Source organism: Lepidochelys olivacea, assembly GCF_965140295.1.
Source record: "Lepidochelys olivacea isolate rLepOli2 genome assembly, chromosome: 11".
NCBI lineage: Eukaryota > Metazoa > Chordata > Testudines > Cheloniidae > Lepidochelys > Lepidochelys olivacea.
In genome coordinates, this window is record NC_140421.1 from 35,381,629 (window position 1) to 35,406,463 (window position 24,835).

Sequence of the window (24,835 nt, forward strand, 5' to 3'; positions counted from 1 at the left end):
TTACGAAATGCATGACATTCAAAAAAAGACAACAAATAAATACTACATGTACAATATGTAGCAATGAGGTAGCAATGGTTTTAAAGAACAAAGGTCTGAATACACATCTGATGAAAAAATATTTTTTAAAAAGCAAATGAAAAGTTTCTAGCGACTGTATATAAATCACAAGTACAAACAACAACAAAACAGAAAATAGAAAAAAAAAAACTCCACGAAGTTTAGGTTTGGAAATAATCTTTTGCTTCTTTTTTTCTATTATAAGACAACAAGAAGGAATGAATTTGCTCCCAACCTTGGTGTAGTACAGAAGCATTTTATAAATATTTAACATTCTATAGGACTGATTCATATATTCTCACACAACTCTGTGGCAAGGCTGACCCACACTGCCGACATTCTACATATCACTGAGACAGGGAGGTGAAATTTTCCTGCTTTCAGTCTAATTGTCTTTGACAATTGCAGTGCCTAGTGCTACACTGCTTGTGTTGTATTTAAAAACAGGGGAAAGAGTAGAGACTTGTTCATTAAAGATGCAGTATCCCTGGTTCACAAAAATGCATCTGGCAGGTTCAAAATCGAATGTCAACCAAAGGTCTTTGCAGAGTATGAGCTTCAGTTCATGTATTGGTTAGTCACCAGTACAGCTGGGTTTTTTGTTTTGTTTTGTTTTTTGAATTTTGAAATACTAATACCGCCATGGCTATGAATGTGCTTCACATAATTCTGCAGGCAATTAAACAAAAAGAAAGTGTTTACTTCTCAAAGGAAAGAGACAAAAATATTACTTGGACTTGGTGTGTATGTACATATAAATATTATATACACATAGGCACACATACAAGATGAAAGGGAGTTAGTGCTGTAAATAGCATATATGTTAGCTTGCAGATCTGATGATGAAAAACCAACGGACATAGCTTATACATTTTGGAGTTGACTCTTCTCTCCTGGGTGAAACTCCAGTGAAGTCATTGGGGTTATACCCATTTCACACTGGTGTAAGTGAAAGGAGAATTTTAGAAGTTTATTTCAGTGGCCTCATTTTACGATGACATGTATCCTTCAATTTTATACAATATACTCTAGCTGATGATACACTGGTTAAGAGGAAACACATGGGCTTATACCTAAAGCTGTATGTATTTTCAGACAGTAGAAACACATAGGCTTATACCTAAAGCTGTATGTACTTTCAGATAGTGGAAACCCTGTATGGATTCCAAAGTTTGCTTTTGAATGTAAATATACTGAAGTTTACAAAACAACGATTGGAATGATTTGGAGTTTTACACAACATTATTTTCTTCTGAAAACTGAATAGCAACGTACTATGCAAGCCCATGTAAAATGACCTTGTACTATTTTACAGAGCCTAGCTTCTGGGCAGCTGGCATCGCTTTCCCAGATGCTGATTAGCCTACGTAGTTTAGTGGAATGGTTTATTTTCTCCATCATGGGATTGAAACACACAAGAAAACATGTTGCCCCCTCTATCTGCCGTTGAGTGGAATACAAACTGACTAATAGATAAATATTCTGTGTGAAAGTAAATAGCCTTAAAGTAAACTGCCTTCACATTCCATTGATCAGCTCAGTCAGCAAACTTTTCAATATCATCACTAATGTTCTAAATATTTTGGAGAGAGGCATGCCAGAAGTGTAGAGTATTTCCATTTGTCTCTCACATAAGGTCATTATAAAAAAAAACCCTTGAATTGATATTGATCCTTCAGCTTGCAAAAATATTCCTCCACTTTATTTTGTTGTTGCTGCTATTAGAATTGTTACTGCAGCGGTAGAAAAGTGCATAAGCGGATGTAAAATGGTCTTCTCAGTTATCAAAACTACAAGCAGACCTGATGGGCTTCTATGCTGATAGGCTGATATAGCTGTAATTCATTAATGATCTTACCCCAGATTCCCTAAAATCCAAGAAAACCCCAGTACTTGAAATTGTACGTCTTATGCACTTCTGTAGCTGCAGCATGACCCACCCACAGCTATGACCAATTGCAACAGACAGCAAACAGCTTCCTGCAAAGCTCTTTCAAAAACTAGCAAATATTGCAGCCTGAGGAAGTTGGTTGTCCCCCCCGCCCAAAAGTGATCTTAACCTTTCTGACATATCCAAGTTTGAGAGCTCAGGTCCTGGGGATTGCTTCATTCCTGCTGGGACACTCATGGCTGGAAGCATGCCTTCAGGAGATCAGAGCCACACAAGGCGTGCACAACCCTATTTAACCAGAGGGGCCTGGAAGTTGCCAGCTCAGCCCTAAATTCTGTCAAGGGAGAAGATGTAGCCTGAACACACTGGAGAAGGGCTGGCTGAGTGTATTTTCCAAGGAACTTCCCCTGGCAGAGCTCTGACCATACTTTATGGTTGCCCTCTCTAACAAGACCTCAAAGGAAGGGCAGAGGTGCAAGAAAAAACTGCCCTTCCTTGGGAGAAGGGTGAATCCACTCACCTCCTAGCCCCAGGTGCAGCTGCGAGACGGTGGGGTGAAATGTCCAGCCTTCCGTGCCTGCAGGGTTGAATCAAGCCCCTGGAATCTGAACTTGTGGTACTCGCATCTTCCCATTGGCTTTTCTGCCTGCCTGTCATGTTCATTAAGATACAATTCAGCAGTCAGTTTCTCAGAGTGTATTTTTATAGATAATGATGTAAAGCTGGAAGCCAAAATGAGTATCTATAACTTCATTTAATTGTGTTCTAGGTAAAAGGTGGGGAAAAAAATACACTCGTGCAGTCCAGAATTTGGCATTACTTTTACTAGTCACAAAAAACTGTTAATATTATGGATTTATCAGAAGTGGTTTAAACAAGAGTTGGTTTGTCAAAAGTTGCCTGAACCTTTCAGATAGGCTGACCAGATAGGAAGTGTGAAAAATCGGGACAGAGGGTGGTGGTGGTGTGTAATAGGAGCCTATATAAGAAAAAGCACCAAATATCGGGACTGTCCCTATAAAATTGGGACACCTCGTCACCCTACTTTCAGATGAGCACAGCTTGACGGCAGACATGAAATATATTGTCTAAGACAGAAAATGAGTCAGCAACCTGCAATAGTAAAACTTGTCAGTGAGATCAATATGAACCTACAGTTAATGGGGATCTCAGAATTTACCAACACTAAGGAAGGTAAAATGGCAGAAGAGGGGGCTTGGGAGGAAGCAGAAAGAGTGGGTCAGAAGAATGATTGTGTATGTTAGTCACTTGTTGAAAAAGCAGGTGGTGTATTTAAGTCTTACTTTCTGTATCCTTAATGAAAGGCACTGTTTTAAAAATGGTACTTTCATGTTTAAAACATAAACTTTAGATTGACTAAATGTTTGCCAGGAATTCTTCTTAAATTAAATTTTGGTTTATTTGCTCTGGTTTATCTATCTATATTTTAAAAGAAAGGTAAAGGAAAGCAGTAATCAAGAGTCAAATTCCCAGCAATATCATGAAATCCCTCATTAGCTTTCTAAACGTGAAATGTTTCAAGTGATTTCACATTGAGATCTGTATAATTTTTTTTTTTTTTTTAAAGAAGACAAACATGATCTGGTAACAGATTGGTAGCTCTCTTCTTGGGGCTTTTCAGTGCATTTATTTAATGGTTTTGAATGTACATTACTTAACAGAAACAATCAATGCCAGTGCTATGCAACAGTTTTGTTACTGTCTCTTTAAAGAAAACCAAAATATAATAAAATAAAAAGCAAGGCTGTTCTGCTCATGCAGTGGCAGAGGCTTTGGGCAGCTGCAGCATACTCTGCTCCTGTTCAGAGACATTACCCAACATCAGTCAGCTGTCATGAAAAGAGTTGCACATAAAGCATTAAAGGATAAAAAGAAAGACACTGTGGGGCGGGGGAAGAATTGAGCAAAATGCCACACATGCCGGCTAGTCTTTCCAGAAGGAAGACTCTGTAGTATGTGTAGTGGGGGGAGGAGAGAAAGGAGAGCATGTAACGTACAGAGAGAAACTTGACTTGAGGGAAAACAGCAGCTCTGTGAAACTCGTTGAGCAGGTTAGCATTCCTAATGTAATCTGACTTTAATTTTTTGCTCTATTTCTTACTTTGCTTTCCAAGAGAAATGTAACAAAACTGAGGTAGAAATAATGGTGGGCACAATCCATCCTGGAAGATTTCTAACAGATACTAAATGAAGATTGCAGTAAGGACAATGGAGCCATATGTATACAATAAAAACTAAACTTTACAGTTTGCGAGGGGAAAAAATGTACTTTGAGGGTTCAGTTTTGCTTTGTTATTTTTATTGTTTGGTCACAGTCTACTGCATTGCTCTGAACAGTCCTGCAACTAGAGCTATGCCAGTGACCTACAATGATTCCATTCCCTTCAGCCTTACCGAAATAACCACAAAACTACAACTAGAGCCAAGAAATAAAATGCCTGAAGTCATAGTTTAAGGGAATTTGTTTCTCGGAGTCCTACCAAATCTCATGTTTAACCGTTCCAGATGATAATATAAACTGATTAAGTGGCTCTCTTTTCATCTGTGCACCTTTTAAAGACTGTATCACACAATTATCAAGGAGCAATATACTAAATACTCTTCCAGTTTACTGACATGAAGAGAATTATTCTGCTCTGGTCTGATCCCCAAAATTGGCAAAAGACCCATTTCTTAACACTGGGAAATCCTTCTGTTTCTACTTTAAAATTGTAAAGATTCATTCATATCACACTTCAGTATTTTCCTGGATACATTCAAAGTAATTTCTTTGCCATTTTCCAATTGTTGAGGTAAACATACATATTTAATATAAAGTAACATTGAAGCCTAGCCTATAACTCTCAGCAGTACATAGTGCTTTCAACACATTCCTTTGAGGTACTGTACAAATCACAATCACTTTCCTGAGTTTTTGCAGACAGAACATTAAAAGAAATGAACTGCAGAAATTAAGGTCCAGATTACCATTACCCTGTTTTACCTGTTCTTAGTTTAATACTGCAGAACAGACAGGATTGAGGAATACTGTTGCTCTTAGAATAGCAAAAATCTGGTTCTCTGTCGCAACACAACCGTTCATCTCTTTAGTCCAATAATGTTTGAAGTTAAAGCTCTTTATATTAGCACATGCCACCAATGTAATTGTGAGGCAAACAAAAAATAAAGCACCACTTCAGGCACTTGACAGCAACTAAATCTCAAGAACAGCAGAATGGAATCAACACACAGGGTTCATGTCCTTCTGAAATCAACCCACTTGCACCTTGCTCCTTGGTGAGTGTTGTCTAGCTTGAACAGAACTGAGCATCAACATATGCTTTCTGTCATGTGTGGTTTCTCAGATCAACAGCTCTTGCTTGATGCACTTTTCCTTCAAGTCTACCCTAACTCTTTAGATGCAAAATAACTGTAGTCTTCCCAGTACCCTTGGCAATTTTAACACTACTGAAAAGGGGTTCTATACCCTATGTAGCAGGTTGTGTGTGTGCCAACATTCATTTCAATTTTTTTTTTTTAAAGAAGTATCACTGACTGCAACCAAACATTTTGTTCCATTCAACATATGTATCAAGCTCTTTTTGAGATATGCTAGGTTGTATCTTGCAGAATGCATTTTCAAAGTCTTGATATGTAACTGGCCTCAGCTGGCTGGGTATAATGGCTGAAAGGTCTGTGGCTGGCATGGCATGGAGTGGGCCTACCACTGCTTCCTGACACAAATGAGCCACGTCCAGTCCAGAAAAGCCTTCTGTGCGCTGGACAAGCAGTGCAACCTCCTTGTCATTGAGACAGTAATTGTGCTGTGAGAGCAGTTGTACTATTATCTGGTGCCGTGCTGTGCTGTCAGGAAGTGGGATTAAAAGTCGTTTCATGAAGTACCTTCGAAGAGATTCATCTATTTCTTCTGGTTTACTTGTGGAGCAAATTACTACTATTTGGTCCTCAGCAGAAGTTAGAACAGTGTCCAGCTGCATAAGGAACTCGGTTCTCATCCGACTTACTGGACTGTGTTCTTCACTCACTTGAGATGAAAGAAGCATATCAATGTCACTAACAAAAATCACTGAGGGCTGACGACACCTTGCCACGAGGAAGGAAGCGTGAACAATTTTTTCTCCTTCCCCTAACCACTTTGTGACAAGCCCAGAGCCAGCGATTTTGAAAAATGTGGCCCCTAGCTGACTAGCTATACATCTACCCATTAATGTTTTGCCTGTTCCCCGAGGTCCAAATAAAAGGATGCTCCGAGGTAGAGCAGTCAGTCCATTGAATGCATCTGACCTCAACACCGGCCATAAAACCTCCTCTTTAATGACAGCCTTTACCAAATCTAGGCCAGCAATGTCATTCCAGTCCACAGGAGGTCCTTGGTTGATAATCTCATTGGTTACAAGGTCAATGAGGTGTGTGTCAGCATTCTTCAGTTGCTCGTCCACAGAGTGGTTGGATGAGGTAGCTGCACGAAGTCCCGGGCCTTGCATTGGGTGAGGGAGGAGCTGCCTGTGCTCATCCCCATGGTCGTTCATTACTGGGGAGGTATACTTCCCAAAGGATTCACTTGTTCTTGATCCCAATGAATTTTTAGCAGTACTATAGGAAGGGGGTGTCAGAGCCCTGCTGGACTGGCTACTGAATTTCCTTTGCTGCTCAGAGGACATTAGCTGCTTTGTTGGCTTAAATGCTAAGGATGATGTTTCAGCACTTCTGTCAAAGCCATTCCCCCTGTTTGCATTTGAAATGCTGTTGTCGGGCATTCTGTACATGGGACTCTGTGTAGATCTCTGTTGGCCATAGCTGTAATTTCCATAACTGGAGTCCATGTCTCCTTGCCCTGCCATATAGAAAGCTTTCCTTTTGAGAGAACTTGCGGAACTGTTTGTCAGAGCTGATGGTGCAATGGGCGTCAAACCGTGACTCTGGTAGGTGTAGCCAGGTACAGTGGTAGGGGGGAGAGGAGTAGGAGCAGGAATTCCTGAAGGCAGGTATGCTGAGGGAGGTGGGGCACCACCAGGGCTGTACCCAGGCCCAACAGCAGTTTGAGGAGGATAACTAGCAGATGGGTAGCTGTAACTGGAGAGGTTAGAAGTCCCATTGTACCCTGGGACAAGGGCTGGTGGTGGCGGTGGTGGTGGCTGTAAGAGGCCAGAGCTATGCAAAGGGGATGGATGAGGTGAGGGAAGTGCAGGTGTTGGCTGGCTACTGTAACTAGTATGTAAATAAGATCCATTGTATCCTGTGGCATATTCCTGAGATGGGAGCCCTGAATGAAGACTAGGTACTGTATGACTTCCGCAGGTACTACTAGAATAATTAGGTTCTGTCAGGTTACTGGCCACCCCAGGTGAGCTCCCTATACTGGCAGAGACATCTGCTGGAGGGAGGGCTGCACTTACTCCAGCTTTGCTGGCAGTAATAACATCCGGGACACAGTTCATAGGATAAACACTCTCCGAGTTCAAAGAAGGCTGCCAGGGTTCATTTTCATTCTTCCGACCATTCACCAGTGCTGTCGGAGCGTCGGAATAGTTACTAAGGATGGGTCGGTCGGCTGGGCCTTCTAAAATACCAGAATACTTTTCTGCATATTTTTTCAATAGATTTGAGGCAGTCAGAGCAGAGATGTCATCATTGGCCCAGGCATATTGATAGGTGCGCTGCAGGTGTCCACGGTATGCTTCCACCTTGTGAGCAGGAGACCGGGTAGTCGAAGTGATATCAAAGTGCTGTTCTGGCCACTGTGCATGCTCCGGCGTCCACTGCATCTTCAAGCCTAGGGTTGGGGGGAAAACACAGTTAACAGTGGTCTGAGCCATTTTCAGATGCTCTGAAAATGAATTTTTAAAAGTGTTATCTGTTTATATTTCTTTAGTTACCTGCATAGTGACAACTGTATTTATACTATAGAGTTAAAAAAAAAATCACACTACACATGCAATTGAATGTCTTTGTAAAACACTATCAATAGTCAGGTTTGTTTAATATAGACACACACACACAGCCGTACTTTTGCTAATTTAGATGGGGGGGGGGGAGATTTGTTTTCTTAAAGCCAGATTACTTAAAGTAATTAAACAAGACCCAATATATTTTAAGTACCCAGAGTGTGGATTTTTGTTAACATACAAGATACCCAACTGTTCTGTCTTCTCTTATCACAGTTTCAGTTTTATATTTTAACCAATATAAAAATATGAGACACAGCTGACAGATCACATCTAGGATACCTCTCTTATTTGGTACTGAACACCTAGTTAGCACAGTATAATGCACCCTGCGCAGAACAATATGACACAGACATAGCAGGTCATTCCATAATCCAACTCTCATCTAAAGTGGTCCACGACAGTTTCAAATCTGCTTCGTGGAGTGCAGCAAAGCAATCTCCCAGGCAGCGCTCCGTCGCTTTCATCACACAAAGCCTACAACTCGGTATGAATTACAACTGGCTCCTTTCTGCCTCTCAGTTCTGTTGTTGAGGCTCTGGGAAAAAAAACAAGCATTACTTGTCTGTCGGTCTCCTTGCTTGTTTTTTCTTTCCCCCCCTCAGAGCCTCCAGGGTACCGAAAAAAGAAAAGAAATGCAGTCTAGCCCCTAAAAGTTCGGTGACACACACTGCTGGCTATCAGCCCTGTCAGTACAGTAAACTAAATAACAAAATGTGCTTGTGTGACTATCACTTTAAAGCAATTCATCTCGCAAATAATGGGATGATTTTTTAAATCCATCATACGCAGTAAGAGCAATTTACAAGTATTATAATAACCCCTCCAACTCTTACCTGTGTATGGTAGACAGTTCCTGATTTTTGTACAGCTGTATCAAATAGGCCACCTTAATCTCTCTCGTATTACCAAAAGTGATTTTTGCAAACAGTCTTGCGCCCTCTGGCACAGATTCCCTGATAAGGAGGAGGCCTAGTCTAAATGAAGCATCTGTGGCACTAGCTCCCTTCTGAATTACTGCAGTCTATTTTGACAGCTTCTACCCCCTCCTGTTTTTCCCCCCAACCCCTTTAGCTCTTCATTGCTTGACTCTGGCATCTGACATGGCCAGCTTAGCCTCACTGAGCTAAACCTAACACAGCACACAGTTTGGTAACAGAATGGCATGTTTATTCCCTTCTGACTCCCTCTCTTCCTTGTTTGCAAAACCGCTGCACCAGACACTGGAAGTTAATTAGCAGGATGATGCTGTGCTAATTGTGTTAATTTACAAGGTTTTAGTCAAAGAGAATCACGCCAGGGCTGGCACTGCTGTCATGCTTCCGACTTAATGATTAAGAAATACTGAAAACAAGGTGGGAAGGATTACAGTAATTACACAATAAATGAAGAAAGCAACAGGATTCATTTGAAAATATATTTTATTGCAGTTGCACTAATATGTATTTGGATTATTTATTTATTTTTAGGAGTCGTCTGCAAATCACTAAATCAGTTAAATTTAGCCTGAAAACTGCAAAGTAAAGCTTAATTGAGCCTTATATTTTATTAGTACAAATACTACAGATCTCATTCCACACGAGCACGCCACTGATTAGGTCTGGTGGGATTTTTGTTTGTTTTTTCCCAGTTCTATCCGCCCCTAATCCCCCCTCCCCATTTTTCAAGCACTTATGACAACTTGAAGAAAAATGCCTGTTAACCATTATCCAGTTACTCTGTAGCCTATAGAAATTCTTTTGACAAATGTAGTTCTGAGGCTGAGTTATTGGCAGATGGATTACTTTCATTTGGAATTAATTTAATCTTTTTTTGCTAATTGTTTCTGATGTTTCAACCATTGCATTTTAAAAGGGGAAATGTATCATGTAATTGTGTGAAATCTCACTCAGTTATGAAATTTGTAGTTTTAATGAGGAACCAGCAGCAGTTTTTCAGAAATCATACTTTTGTTAAATTCAGCTAGAAATCTTAAGAGTAAATCGCCAAAAGCTAATCGCAAATAGCCAGCATCCAAAATTCTCCTAGGATTGTGGGATTTACTTCCAACCTTTTTAAAAGGAAAAAATATTAACATTTCTGTAACACAAAACTGCCTAAAAGACATGCAAATTCATTCGCACTGTAAAATATTTAGATATATATGTGTGTTATCCATGTTCTGTGATGTTGGGCTTGAAAGGTTACCACAACACAGAAGGGTTCTGTTATATATAGATGCACAATAACGTGAGTAGATTGATGCTTCACTAGATACACATAAATGAGTGCCATGAGAAAGGGTCTTGGAAAAGAATTCAGCAGCTAGCTGCAGTGAAAGTTACGAGAAAGATAAAGTAAAATGGGCACGGACACAGCTTTTACTTTTGCAGACAGTTTGGGCAAAACTTGTGTATTAGTTAATGAATGTGCATTTTGTAATTTGGGCAAAATGCCTTTACTGCCAAGTGAAAGAATGAGAGGCCACTTTAGTAAAATAAAAGAAGCTATTCACTATGCCACAGTATAACAACATCTATTGTACGGTGTCCCATAAGCAAAAAGAAAAGGAGGACTTGTGGCACCTTAGAGACTAACCAATTTATTTGAGCATAAGCTTTCGTGAGCTACATGCATCCGATGAAGTGAGCTGTAGCTCACGAAAGCTTATGCTCAAATAAATTGGTTAGTCTCTAAGGTGCCACAAGTCCTCCTTTTCTTTTTGCGAATACAGACTAACACGGCTGCTACTCTGAAACCTACTTTATATTAGTACACACTGAAGAAATATGTATTTATGTGAAGTCCACTAGGCTGTCTTGGACCTGGGGGCACAAAGAGCTTTTTCCTCAATTTGACATTAATTTGAATGAGCATAAAAAAAAAAAAAAACTTTGTTGCTTAACTCCTTTTGTAAATAGTGATCACAAGGGTCAAACTTATGAGTCAGAATAAAAAATGCAATTTGCACTTTTTCTGGTGAGCAAATGTGTTCTTTTTTTCCCCTCATAGCTCCTCGGTGTTTGTGGGAGCATTATTTTTGTTCTGTTCTCTTTTGTTTGACAGAGCTTTTTTGGTGTTTTCTTTTAGGCATGCTAAGGCTGATATCAAAGGGTAAAGTCAGCTAATAAGAATGTAGTTAGAAGTTGCATTCTTTTAACATACTCTGAATTCTGAAATAATAAGCAGTCATTCGTGGGGCATATTTGTAATTGCTTAAATGTTTAGTGAAAATAAAACCAAGCAAAGTAAGGCTATATGTTTTTAAACCCGTGCTAACTTAGGAATCAACTAATGTTATCTACATTTATGAAATAAGTGTGTAAACTGTATTAATCTGGACAGCAAAATGCATAAGGCAACAATTCAATTCTTTAAATACAGAATGCTATTTAACAGAAAATTGCTTTTAAGATAATTTAACATGTTATATATAAGCAGCAGGTACCATGCTAAAAATCCTAAGCATTTATTTTTCTTTTGACAGCATTATTTTACATTTCTCCTCCATAATTCTAAGCAGCTGGATCTGTTTGGACTACATTTAGAATAATTATCATTGCCAACAACTTTATTATACAATTCCGTTTTTACTCAATGTTTAATCACTCTTTTTTTCCTTCTGCTTTTATGTATTTAATCTGAAAATGCAAAACTTATTAAATAAGACTTGCAGAGTGTTATACACTTAATTCCATAAAGCAGAAGTATACTTGCAATTTCAGCTTTACAGATAAAAACTATATGCAAATAATGCTAGCTTTGTGACAAAATTAACTGACAATAAGGAATAAGTATAAGGAAACTGCAATTTAAAGCCTGGCAGTGTTTTAACACGTCCAAGTTCTTCCTAGGCATCACAGATGCACATATGGGGCCTAATCCTTCAAGATACTGAGTGTCTGCTGTAAGGTGCAGAGTGTTCTCAATCCACATTGACTTCAATGGGAGTTGAAAGAGCTCAGCATCTCACAGGGTTGGACCCACTAAGAGATAAATGCAAAGCAGCACCCCTCCTTTGAACTTTAATTGACTAGTTTATGTTACAACCTTTCTCTTGATTCAATATGAGATTTGTATTAGAAACTTTAGCAAGGCGTATCATTTCAGGGGAGGCAGGGAGAAGAAATAGTTTACGATTCAGCATATCCCAACAATTCTAATGAGTTACAACTCTTTCAAGAATGGCAGGGATTGAGGTGATGGCAGGGTGTGGGGTTGTCTTGAACCTTCAAAATAACATGAGACCAAAAACATATACTAACTAGTTATTTTAAACAGGAGGAAGGAGGAACCCCCTTCATTTCATGGGATGCTGCACAGACACAAGGCTCCACCCATGCCGATCAGAGGGCAAGGCCAGGGCCCACATGATGTAAACCTGGGGAAAACAAGATTTTAAAGTGTTGTCCGCATTTTCATGCTAAGGTCCAGCCTTGCTTCCATTTGAGTCAATAGAAGTTTTGCCATTGACTTCAATGGGAGCAAGATCAGGTTTTTAAACTTCAACTGTTAGCAGATGTCCTGAGAACAACTGTCACCTAATAGGTGCCATTCCAACCGCTCTTTAAACCATACTGTTTTTAGCTCTGTTATGTGTATATTCCCTAAAGTCACTAGCACGTTAAAACAACTACAAATACACAACACATTTGGGAGCTTGGAACTGCTTAAAGAATGATTCTTAGAACCTGTAGTTTCAAACTATTGTGTCCCAATTATCTAATTTAAATACTGTCAAATGATTATTCCTTTAAATCACACTTTCACACCTCACGACTGCAAATTACAATACATTTACAGCAAATTACTTTTTATTCTCCACCCCCCCCATTCCTTCTCATTTACATAAAGCAGCGCTTTTAAAAAATCACAAAGGCGTTTCTGACTAAATGTTCTTTAGCAGGTATAGTTAAGATCCCATGACATCAAAAGCTCTATGAAATTAAAAAAGATAGACAGAGACCAATGGACAGAGAAACAACAGTCAATGTGGACAACACGTATTACTTATGCACTGAATTGACCTCTTTCTATGCAAATTCAGAAATATCAATTTATCTGTAATGGTGGTGATGTCCCTTAGGTGTAATGTATTTTGTTCTCAGCCAAATACTCCCTGCCTTATATTGTAACTGCATTGATTAGTTATTGTTACATACTGTAGGTGAATCCATTTATGCACGTATCTGTCAGGTCCTTTTTTACACGCAAGATTGACACACACAAATATAAGATGCATTTCTTCAAATAATTCCACAAACCCAAGTGCTCCCTTAACGCTACTCCCACTACACATATAAAAGTGTTCATAGGCTCCTTTAAAACAACTGCATAATAAGGAAGAAAAAAATTGGTATTACAAGACATTTTGCCACACTACCATTCATACATGCGGCTTTTTTGTTGTTACCCATTCTGATTCTTTGCATCTGTACATTATCATCTTACATTGCAAATTCCTCAGAGGAAAGGCCATAATTGTAAACAGTCTAGCAAGGTGTGGGTGCTGCACAAATAATAACTCACAAAAATAATTTCTGAGTGGGTGCTAGGTGAAAGCACAAGTGCACAAAAAACGCCACTGTAATTGTAAGAAAAATGTCCTTTTTTTGTCCACTGAATACATATGCATTGCCACAATCTACTTTAGATCATTTAACATACCACCTGACAACCCTTCTGCAAAATTCATGCCTCCATCAACATGAGAAGCAGTATAACTATTGCAGTGTAACTGCAGGGATTTTGATAACTATAAGTCAATTTGGTAAGACTTGTTTTTACTGATTATAGCAGAATATACTATTGGATACTATTTTTTGGTGTACTGAAAAGCAATATATATATACACACACATATTCAGACTTAGGGTCTGATCCTGCTCCCACTGAAGTAGGCACTTAAGCTATCATTGACTTAAATTGGAGCTTTAAACAAACACACACAACAATTTTAAACTGGATAGCTGAAAGTAATCTCCTGCTTTGTTTCCTTTCCAAGACTAGTGTTCAGGATCCAATATTTCCCTTGCCAGTGTAGAAACAGCACCCCCTGAAACCAGACTAGAAGTAATACTTGCGCTGTTTATTTGTCTTTGTCATGCCATCAGTTGTTGCAGGCGAAACACGGAATCCTGAATTGATGTTTTAGCAAGTAGGTGGAAGAAACATGGATTTTCAGTAATGATGGGCTAGATATGCAAAGCTCAGATCGAGAGCTAAATTTTCTCAGAGTTCCTAGAGGTTCATATCTAGGTTTTTCGGTCCATTTCTGATTTTCTAATTATGTTTTTATTTGTAATATTTTGCTCTGTATATACACTGCTATTGATCACAGATCACATGTATTTCTTCTGGTACAAGCTTCTAGTTTACTTTTAAAGTTACTGTTTGGTAGCCCATTTATCATGGTGTGTCTTTTACCTTTTCTCGTGTTATCTTCAATCCATTGAGGCAATTCCCCTTTTATCCCCACTTCCTTTTGTCATACGAAGATCATCAGAACATACGACAAGTGCCCATAGGGACAGCAGAGTTAATGAATATGTATGTTCTATATCACAAAAGAGCACTCCCCTTGTTCTGCAGTCTCGACCTTCTCTTCCTTGTGTAAATAACAGGTGAGTACTAGTGCATGGGGATAAATGGGGTTAAACTGCAATAAAGGAACATGCTTTATTCAGACAAACTGTGTGCAGGATAAATAGAGCTTCAAGGGACGCTGAATCCTAACACTCATTTATATCATGCCTTTTTCAACATATTTGGAACCAATCTCTGTTTAAATATCAACAATCAGAAATGGGCATTGCATTCAGTGTCCAACTTTTAAGACCAAAATTCCAATAATGGTAAAGACTTTGTTTTTGTTATATTAGAAAAATTTGCATCCTTACTTCCAATTAACATCAGCAGCAAACTGTGCAAGCCTCAGTTTATGCCACTATGATATTTTTTTAAATCTCAGTCACTGTCCTGTATTAAACCCAAATAGCTATGTGTATATTTAGAGAGGGTTAATTCCAGAGATTTGCCTACATGGACCTGGTCTCCCTAAGTCTGCAAAGGCAAAGATCAATTTCAGTAAGTTTGAAATAAACTGTAGTCAATTTTGATCCAATACACTAAACTAACATGGGTCAAAAAATCAAATGTATAGGGGCTCATAACCTCATGGCACTGCCTAGAATGAACAGTGCATTCCTACCTTTTTAAAAATGCCAGTTCCAACACCTACTGCCACAGGAAGTTATATACAGTTGTTTTATTGAGATTAGTGTACCTCTCTGCTAATTACCTAAGGAGAACAAATACCGATTAAATGTATATTTAGAAATATCTAATACCAGCCTTTAAAAAACTGCTGCTTAAGGTGACTCCAAACTGTACAAAGGCTTTGCAAAATTTGTTTTTGTTATTTATGCATTTTGCTCTTTTTGGCAATCTGTGCATTAATTTTTAATGCAATAGTAAAGAGATGTTGTGTCTCAGGCTTCGATAAAAATATTCTATAGCCAGTACTGGGTGACATAGTGCATTAATTCAGTGTCCTTCACTCCTGGGACCTGTGTATAATTTAGTCCAGCCCGAAGAAAATAACTTTGATCTGAAGGCTGTGGAAAAAGCTACATATGAAATGAGTTTTGCTGGGTTTAGCGTTGTTTCTTATATACAAGACGACATATGAAGATAAACTGCTTTAGAATGCTCCTGACATGGCCCAGGATTAAGAGCAGAGAGCTCTTAGCAGCAACAGCAGAGCCCCTCCACCCTCCTCCTTCCCATTACCACACACATACTGTACACATTTCTTAAGCCCAGGCAACGGCTACAACAGGTATACGGTGACTTTCTAAGAAACACAATGCCATTCAGCTATAAGTAGCATATTCTCATGTCCATTTATTGAGTTGGCCTTTCCGTTCAAGAAAATAAATATAAACATGTTGCATAATGAGAGATTATGTCTTAATAAGGGATGATGTTAGCACAGGGAACCTGGCGTTTCCTTCCAAAGGAAGGCAGCAGAACTGCACTAACCTCACTCTAAAGGAAAGCAGAGGCCCGACACTGCTCACTCTCTAGGCTTGGCTATAAGTACAGATGACCCCTTCCTTTTCCTTCCTGCTACCCCCAAATATAGAGAAACAAGATTAAAAGCAAAAAGATAATGAAAGAAAATTGTTATGCTAGAAACACTAAGTTAAATCTTTCCCCCACTTAAAGCCTTTAATTACTGGATTCCATAAATTCCAAAAATTCTTCTTTGCTCAGCCAATAAAAGATTTCTGAATTAAATATTAAAAAATGGGGAAAGAGCTCATTATTTGCATGCTTACTGTTTAGGTGACTACTGCATTATTTCATGAACTAGACAATATTGTTAAGTAAGGTTGATAATTTTCACATATGTCTTTGAATGAAGAGGACATCTTAACTGAGGGATTCATCTCTAGATAAACCAAACTCTTTTTTATCCTTCTGAAAGAAAGAAAGAAAGAAAGAAAGAAAGAAAGAAAGAAAGAAAGAAAGAAAGAAAGAAAGAAAGAAAAGCTTACACACTAACTCTTCATGTTTTGTGCTGTTTGTCCCTGCTCAAAGGAGCAAAGTTCAGTTGCAGAGGAAAAGTTGAGCCACGTCTTGAGGCACAGAGTGTGTAAAGGGATGGAGGAAAAGTAAGACACTTAAAAAAAAAAAAAAAAAGAAAGAAAGAAATCAACTATACTTGATGATTAAGAAAAGTCATCCCCCTTTGTAACAAATGTACTAAGTCAACTTCTTCTGTAAACAGCCTCCAAGACACAAACCAAGAATCTAATCGAGAACTAGCTGCACACTAACAACAGTTTAAACCACCATAAGCAATGTTATTTCTGCTATAATTTTGGCCACTCTTTTATTGTGCAAGGAGTCAACTAATGATGAAATAGTTTTAAAATGTGCTGCAGGAAACAAAAGTCAAGCTCCACTGATTAACATGTCAAAGCTCACTATGAGCACACATTTGTATAGCCGAATAATAGCACTTTGTGTGTGTGTGTGATGTTTTAAAAACAAAAATTGCAGTATTTTACTGGATGTTTGATCATGCACACTTATGAAAGTCCTTCTCCATCAAGAAATATACAGATCCGTTAACTGTAAGGATTTCAAAGGTAGAATGGACGTGGAAATTGCCTTTCAACATCACAAAAGAGCCAAAAGGGATTTTTTTTTTGCTAATATTGGAATTACAATTAAAATGTTTATGGGGTTTATTCTCTTCTTACATTGGTGTAAATCAGGTGGAACCCCTGACATCCATGGTACTACATCAGCATGCCATTAAGTGAGGAGAAAATCATGCACTATTGTTTTACTTTAGGCTTTTTTGTAAACAATTATGTTGCAGATTACATAATAATCAAACTTTAATATAATTCTATTAATGTCTAGTATCTGTAACACATACTTAATATATGCTCATCACTGAAAATATACATGCAATTTTATTTTTATAAAATTCTACACAGAGAGTTCTAACATTTACTGCACTAGTTTAGTTCATTTTGCTCTGCATGTCTCTCATATTCTCTCCAGCAACATTGCACTCTATCTTTCTTGTGCAAGTCTTTGTGTTCTTCTTTTATCATATCTTCAGTCATAGTAATTGCTTCCACATTTTACTTGAGCATTTCTTTTATCCAGTTTTATGTCAAACAGTATTATTAAAAAAAAACCAAAAACATTCACATACTTAACAGGATAAAAAACACTGAATTGTATCCACTACCCACAGAAGCATTAGAATGTTACTGGCATAACCAAACAGCAGCAATGACAGTTAATCACTTAAAGGTGTTTTATATTAACCACCCTCTCCCATTTGTGTAGTAATATTCAGAAATGATTTAATAGGGGAGTCAGCCATTAAATACAGATAACACATTTTACACCTTCATTCAGTTTAGAAGCTAAAGAACACTCATTTAAACATCCTGACATCACAAACACACATTTATGAATCTTAGATTTAAAAAAAACATTTTGAAAATACACTGCTTTAAAAAAGTTAGTTTTAATGGCCATGGCCGTCTGAAAGCTGCAAGAGTTTTGTGACAGCAAGTAAAAGATTTATAGATGAAACAATTGGAAGTTATATCAGACTAATCAGAGGAATGCATAACCTCTACAAACCAGTTAGGAGTGAATCATTTCAATTTTCTCTCTCATTTATGGCTTTCCATTCTTAAACAAAAGGAAGCAGAGGAAACTTCAGAATGACCCTATTTAGGTATATTAGTGGAGATAGCTTTGGCAAATTTTAAGTAAACAGGATTGTGCTTCCAGTGCTGTCCATCCAGTTTTCCAGTGTATAAATTGGATGGCTACTTGGACAATTCTCTATTCATTACTGAACTGTGGAAAGGAAACACAGAGGTGGCATTTTCCTTTTAAACCATGTAGTGCCTTGTAGCCAGATTCCAAAGCATCAAGGAAAGATTTTTTTCTTTTTTTTTCTTTTTTGCTAGACAAGCTGTCGTAATTGAAAAGAAGTCTAATCAGACTCATTACTGTTTTCAGCAATTTGCACCACCAAAGATGCTTATTAGGTAACAGTGTTTAATAAACCGCTCTTTAGAAAACTACCAGTAATGAGCTCTTAACAGCCAATCTTTAGCGTGAATGTAATGTGAAAAGTGTTCCTAGCACTGAATAGATTTTCACATTTAGTAGTGTCATAATTAAGCTCAAGGAATCAGTAGCTGTGATGTTAGATTTACTGCAATATTTTTTTCCAAGTGTATTTGAATATACACTTGTCTTATGTTCAAGCTAAATTGCAGTTAATAGTTCCAGAGAAAATTTTAGAATGGTTTAAAAATTGTCCTACATGGCAATCAATCAGGATTATTTTGGGGATCCATATTGTACCATGAGTCAGGTATCCTCTACCAGGCATGCAAATTGCTCACTCCTCTTGTCTTTGTTCAACTGTGTACTCCAACCCATACCATCTGTAAACAATTTCCAGTCATTAACATACAAATAATAAATTTTGTCGTCATTAGCTGAGTGATAATGAACAAAAGTGACAGTTTAAGAAGTGATACTTGAAGGAACATTGGCCAGTGCTGACTTCACAGTAACAGCTGAAAGTGCTTTATATGAAAGAGCCAGCAAATTGCTTTATGTCCCTAAAGAAAATAACAAATGCTGTTTTTTTTCTATATGATACCTCAAATGCCATTGCCTCATTGTAGTTATCCAGCCAACAACCATGCTCATACAGTAAAAGAAAAAATATAGCTCAGACAATGTAACACTGTGACATACATTATTCATAAAACACAATGATCAGTGAGAGGTAAGTTTGTCATCAATAGGAAGTTCAATTTAGCCTGATACCCACTCTCTGTACACTAGTAACCCCCACACTAAACACACTGCAAATTCTAACGCAGACACAACAGAAAATGGATTGAGCGTATGAGATCTATGCTAATTAAAAATCCACAGAGTTGATTCAGGGAATAGTCACTGATTTCATTCTCTCATTAGACTGATTTGTGCTTGACATAATACGTGTTCCTAAATTATAAATAAGAAATGCAGCAGACTGTTGGTACCTTTGGGCTCTTACGCTTGGACAAAACATACCATGATGTAAATATTGGTTTGCTTGCTAAAAATTATACCAAAGAGAATCTTTGAAGTTGCATTCAGGACATTGTGAAGAAAGCATATGAATAGGGTGACCAGATGCCCCGATTTTATAGGGACAGTCACTTTTTCTTATATAAGCACCTATTACCCCCCACCCCCATCCCGATTTTTCACATTTGCTATCTGGTCACCCTACATATGAAGAAGATGAGTGATCAATAATGGAACCACCAAAAAATTACAGAAGACTTTAATTCCCTTGATCTCAGATTTTATATCAGAACTTTATGGTAAGATGTTAATGGGAACTCTATTACTGGATGATTCCTCTCATAACACCTTTTTATTTATCCTAACCCCCAAAACGTCAGTAATCTTAATTGGCGCCAATAAGCCTTTATATCTGTTTGCAGCTTTCTCAATCAATAGAGCTATGAGAACTGAGACTGCCAAATTAATGCCAGTTTCATCTGATTTTGTGGTATGTACTTCTTTGCACTACAAAGTAGTGTGTGTGTTGGGGGGGGGACCTCATTCCCATGTGGGTTCTTATAGCTATCAGATCAAAATATCTTCCAGTTTCTTAAGTCTGAACTGCATTTGTAGTCAGATCCAAACAAAAACAATTGCTAGTGCATCCAACTATTGCACAATCCCAAATGCTGCATTTTTAAGTCTTTCATAGTTAGACTTTTCTTTTCCTTTTTTTAATACAGACAGCAGAAGCTAATAAAGGCCCTGCAGCTTCTTTGGAGCCTCCTCATATACTTTTGAATAATGCATTAAACTTCACATCATTTATGATTGACAACCTAATGCTCTAAGATATAGAACATATGTTTTTTACTGTTGATTTGACTAGGAAAGCACAGATGCTCTGAATTGTCAATTACTTATCAATAAATCCTTCACTACAGTATTACAGCAGATATCTTGGTCTACAAGTAATTTAAAATCAGGGTTTTAGTTGGGAACTGAAAATTCACACCAAATGTCTTAGACATCATTATATCTGCTTCACCTGGTTCTAACATAGAGAGAAAAAATACTCCACTGCAACTTCTTCCTCACTCCCAGATGTAACAAAAACGACACCTCCTTGGACTTTTGGGCTATGAACCTACTCTCTATTTGTAGTACGGATTTTTAAATCATAAACTTGCCTGGCTATAACACTTTTTATATAAGACCTGTAAGTGTTTTACCAACCTTACGACATGTAGGTGATCCAATCGTGTGAGATTCTGAGCAACCACAGCTCCCTGTCTTCCTTAGGAATTGAGTGGTTTAGCATCTGAGAGCATTGAGTCCTCCGGGCCTGATTATGGAAACTTTATTTACACAGCTACTTGCTAGGGTTACAGTTGAAGGACCAGGCCCTATCGGCATGTATTAACACCACTGAAATATTACTACCCCAATATTCAATGCCATATCTGTTTACTACCACACAGCAGCCTTACACAACAGTTTAGGACAGGAAGTGAATAATCCAGGTGAAACTGTAGGCATAGGCAGGCAGACCATCTGGAATTTTCCCAGAACATTAAGGCTAACTATCTACCTCTTATGAAAAGAGCCATGGACTCTTAATGAACATAAGTGGCCAGGACCCATGCTTTAAATCCCATCTCTAAAGACAGCATTTTCGGTAGCACAGTGCCTCCTTAACATCATGTTGAGAGGGTATGCCATGGAATTCCCATGAAATGCATCGCTAATTCAGTATTGACTGGGTAGGCCTTTATATAGCCATGCAGGAGTAGAGTCAGGACTCACCATCTCATTGCACTGCCTGCATAAAGGCAGGCTGGAATTACAGGCTCTGCTGTGGTCATGGAAGAGCTGGAGCATGGGAGCAACTTGTCCAAAAGGGGGTAGAAGTAGGCAGAGATTGCTGGTCACTTTTTACAGAGGTGCAGAAATTCTTTACCACCACCAGCATATCCAGGGAGCTCCAAGCGTACAACCAAGTTGCTTCCCCTGGGGGAGTGAACCTCTGTACTACCCCTTACAACAGGCTTCACTTAACAGACACAATGTAGCCTTTATAGAAAAGAGTGCCACCTGGCTCACCAACACTTTCTGCAGAGCCTTGGGGGCATTGCAGACTGTTTGTGGACATTTCTGTACTCCTACTAAAGATGGCATTATCTGGATTTACTTTTTTTTTTGTTTGTTTTTGGGTGGAAAATAATATAGGGCCATCTCACATAGTGTTGAAGGTTATTTGGTGTACTGTGATCATTCCCCCAGTAGATGTTTGACTTATTGTTTTAAAGAGGGAATAACACTGGCCTCAACAATTCTAGACAAAACTTTCTGTGACCAATACCTTCTGAAATATTCATACTTGTATCATTGGTGCCTACAGGCTTAGTGGTGCACCATTTACAATATGATATGTTTGCATAACAGCACAAAAGTCTGGCTATACCAGATGAGAATGTTTGTGCAACAGGTCTGGAATCCTCTTTGTTGTAGTAGACAATATCCCACATTAATTCCCATTATGCCCTTATTTAACAATATGCCCACGCGCCTAAGGAGGTTAAAAAAGCTCTTGTGTTCCGGTTATAAAAGTCTGGTGCAAAGTATCATGACAAAAATTGTTTCCTAGAAACGTCTTACAAATAACAAAACTGAAGAATTCCATGTTTTAGGAAACATTTTTATATATAAAGTAAATTAAATGTGAAAGTGAGATATACGCAAGCTGGTTTGGAAGGGACCAAGGACAGGATAGTCGTCCCTGATTTTTATTTCTATTATTTGAAGTTTGTGTTTGATGCCTGTCCATCTAGTTTTTATTTATTTATTTTTGCATATCTTTGTATCATTGCCATTAAAAATACCCAATGAAGAGCCAATAAAAAACATAATGCAGATAGACAGTTGTGTATTGCTCAACACAGGGTTGTAGGGGAATTCCTGCCTGACCTCTACAGCCAATTACCTTATGCTCTGAAGTATGAGATGTGAAATACATTCCTTACTTTTATACTTTGGATTCTATGTTTACTTTTTATAATGGATATTGAAAAATCTACAAATACAATGTTTGGGTCTGGAGTATATACACAATACAATATATAATTTCTTCCTCTCTTGCTCATGTCTGGAAACAATGACACAACTATGTTTGAAAAGGAACTCAGAAAAAACGTGTATCATCAAGGAAATTCTTGAACTACACGATCCTGACAGACTACACTGACTGTAATCCTAAATACACTTCCTTTAAGTTACTCTAAATTGGCATATCTTCCCAAAAGTCACATACTGTACTGCAGCTGGGAGGAATTTTGGAATTTAGTTCTGTTCTTAGAAGAGATGAAAACAGAAAAAGCAATATGCAGGTGTTTGCACCTTACACTCTATAAACCTTACCGCCCAGTTCATGGAGGGAGATGGGGTATGCCATGGGATTTCCATGAACTGTAGTATTGGTTTAATAAAATGCATCTCTCCCCTAGATCTGCCATATATGCTCTTTCCTTTTGTACCTATTTGTGTAACCACAATTGCCTTCTATTTCAGCATTAAAGCTGAACCAAAAAGACAGAGTTAGAGTGTGCAAGCTAGAGAAAGAGAGAGAAAAAAACTACTAGAAAATAGGATGGTTAAAGGAGTTCTTAAAAAAACGGGTCTTGGGAAATCCATGATCCAGGCGTGTTGGAACAATTTTTATAGTGGGGTGCTGAGAGCCATTGAACCAAACTGTAAACCCTGTACGTGATGGAAACCACTTCAAGTCAAGAGGAGTGGCAGAACCCCCAGCACCCCTAGTTCCAACACCTATGCCAGGAGGTCCCCAAACCAAGTTCATGCCACCCCACTCACTCCAAATAGCAGGTTAGTTCCCAAAACTGATATATAACAATTGTGGTATCTGCTACTTTTTGAATACACTATCACACAAGTCAAGATTTGGGGTGAATAACAGAAAGAGAAAGGAAAAATGTAAGGTGATTGCGGGAATAAAGAAGCAACTTAGTTAACTGGAAGCGCTGAAAGGTTGGAGAAATTGTTGAGAGACGATGGGACCTCTGACCTCATACTTCACTGGGTACCTCCAAAATCCTAATATTGGCCTTTATTTGGCCCATGGCCTTACTTTAGAATATTTCATTTACACATCAGTATTCCCCAAATCAATCTGATTACCTTTGTGTGGTAAAATACGCCAGTTTTATGCTAATTTTTAAATATTAGCCCAAAACATTTTAAATAAATACATCTGTGATTTAACAAAAAATTCCTAAGGCTGCTGTCCCATCTTGTTCATTCTATGTCAAAAGGAGGATTACACCGAGAGGTTTGCCACAACTGAACAAAAAGATACTTGATAACAAACGGTTAGAGGTTGCAGGCTGATATTTAAGAGGTAAGGTTGCACCAAGGTAGCTTTGATGGGCCATTTTATACTGAGAATAATCAGAGATGACATTTCTTAAAAAGGTCTGGATTGCTAAAGAGAAGGAATGCCCTAAATGCATCAGTGAAAGCTGCTGCTGAGCATGACTGCTTTATTTCATATTTTAACTATTTTTGAGGGAAAGACAGTCATGCTAGAAATGTTTTTTTTCAATAAATCTCTGGCGAGTACTGGGCACGTCCAAGATCAGTTACACAGCATACTCTTAAAATGATTAAACTGTCTCTCCCAGTACTTTAAACGATATATTGCCCAGAAAAGGCCCCCATGCTCCACAAAGTAAGGACACTAGTTGCGGTTACAGGTATTCGGCTAGAATCAGCTCTGGGTTGCTTTAGAGCACACCTTGCCCTCATTACATGGTGTCTCCTCATGGCACACTCTTCCCCTTGTGTAAGTGTTCAGTTAGATTTAACACCCAACCATATCTCTTTACAATACCCCAATACTTGGTTCCCAAGTATAGCATCATGATGAAGATAGATAGAGTGTATTTTTATATGCATGGTACATAGGCATTCTCTGTAAACTTTTTTTTTTTTTAAATTAAAAATATGTTTGCGGGGTAGTTGTATCCAAACAAATGAAAAGAAGTTGCTGTGTTAGATATGGAGCTTGATCCTACAAATGCAATATGCTCATACAGTTAGTTTTAATCACATGAGTAATGGTACCCTTATGCTTGTTTGTAAAACAACACCTATAATTTGTACATCTATCAACATAAGGAAGAGGATAGCGAAATTATGGAAAGTTTTAAGTATTATTTTCTGCAAACTCCAGCTAAGAGAGATTTATGTTAGGACCAGATTCTGCCACCCTTATTCACATGAGCAATACTCTACACTTTGAG

The 24,835-nt window shown here is 38.2% G+C and overlaps 1 protein-coding gene across 3 annotated transcripts in view; it reads right to left on the minus strand.

Moving 5' to 3' along the window:
- Positions 1 to 219: 219 nt before the first annotated feature.
- The window catches only part of FIGN (fidgetin, microtubule severing factor), a 125,204-nt gene continuing 100,588 nt past the window's right edge, over positions 220 to 24,835 (minus strand). For all 3 annotated transcript variants that reach the window (XM_084643712.1, XM_084643711.1, XM_084643710.1), the window contains one exon: positions 220 to 7,745. In XM_084643712.1, the coding sequence (XP_084499838.1) occupies positions 5,500 to 7,737 (2,238 nt within the window). In that variant the 5' untranslated portion in view covers positions 7,738 to 7,745 and the 3' untranslated portion in view covers positions 220 to 5,499. The remainder of the gene's footprint in view (positions 7,746 to 24,835) is intronic.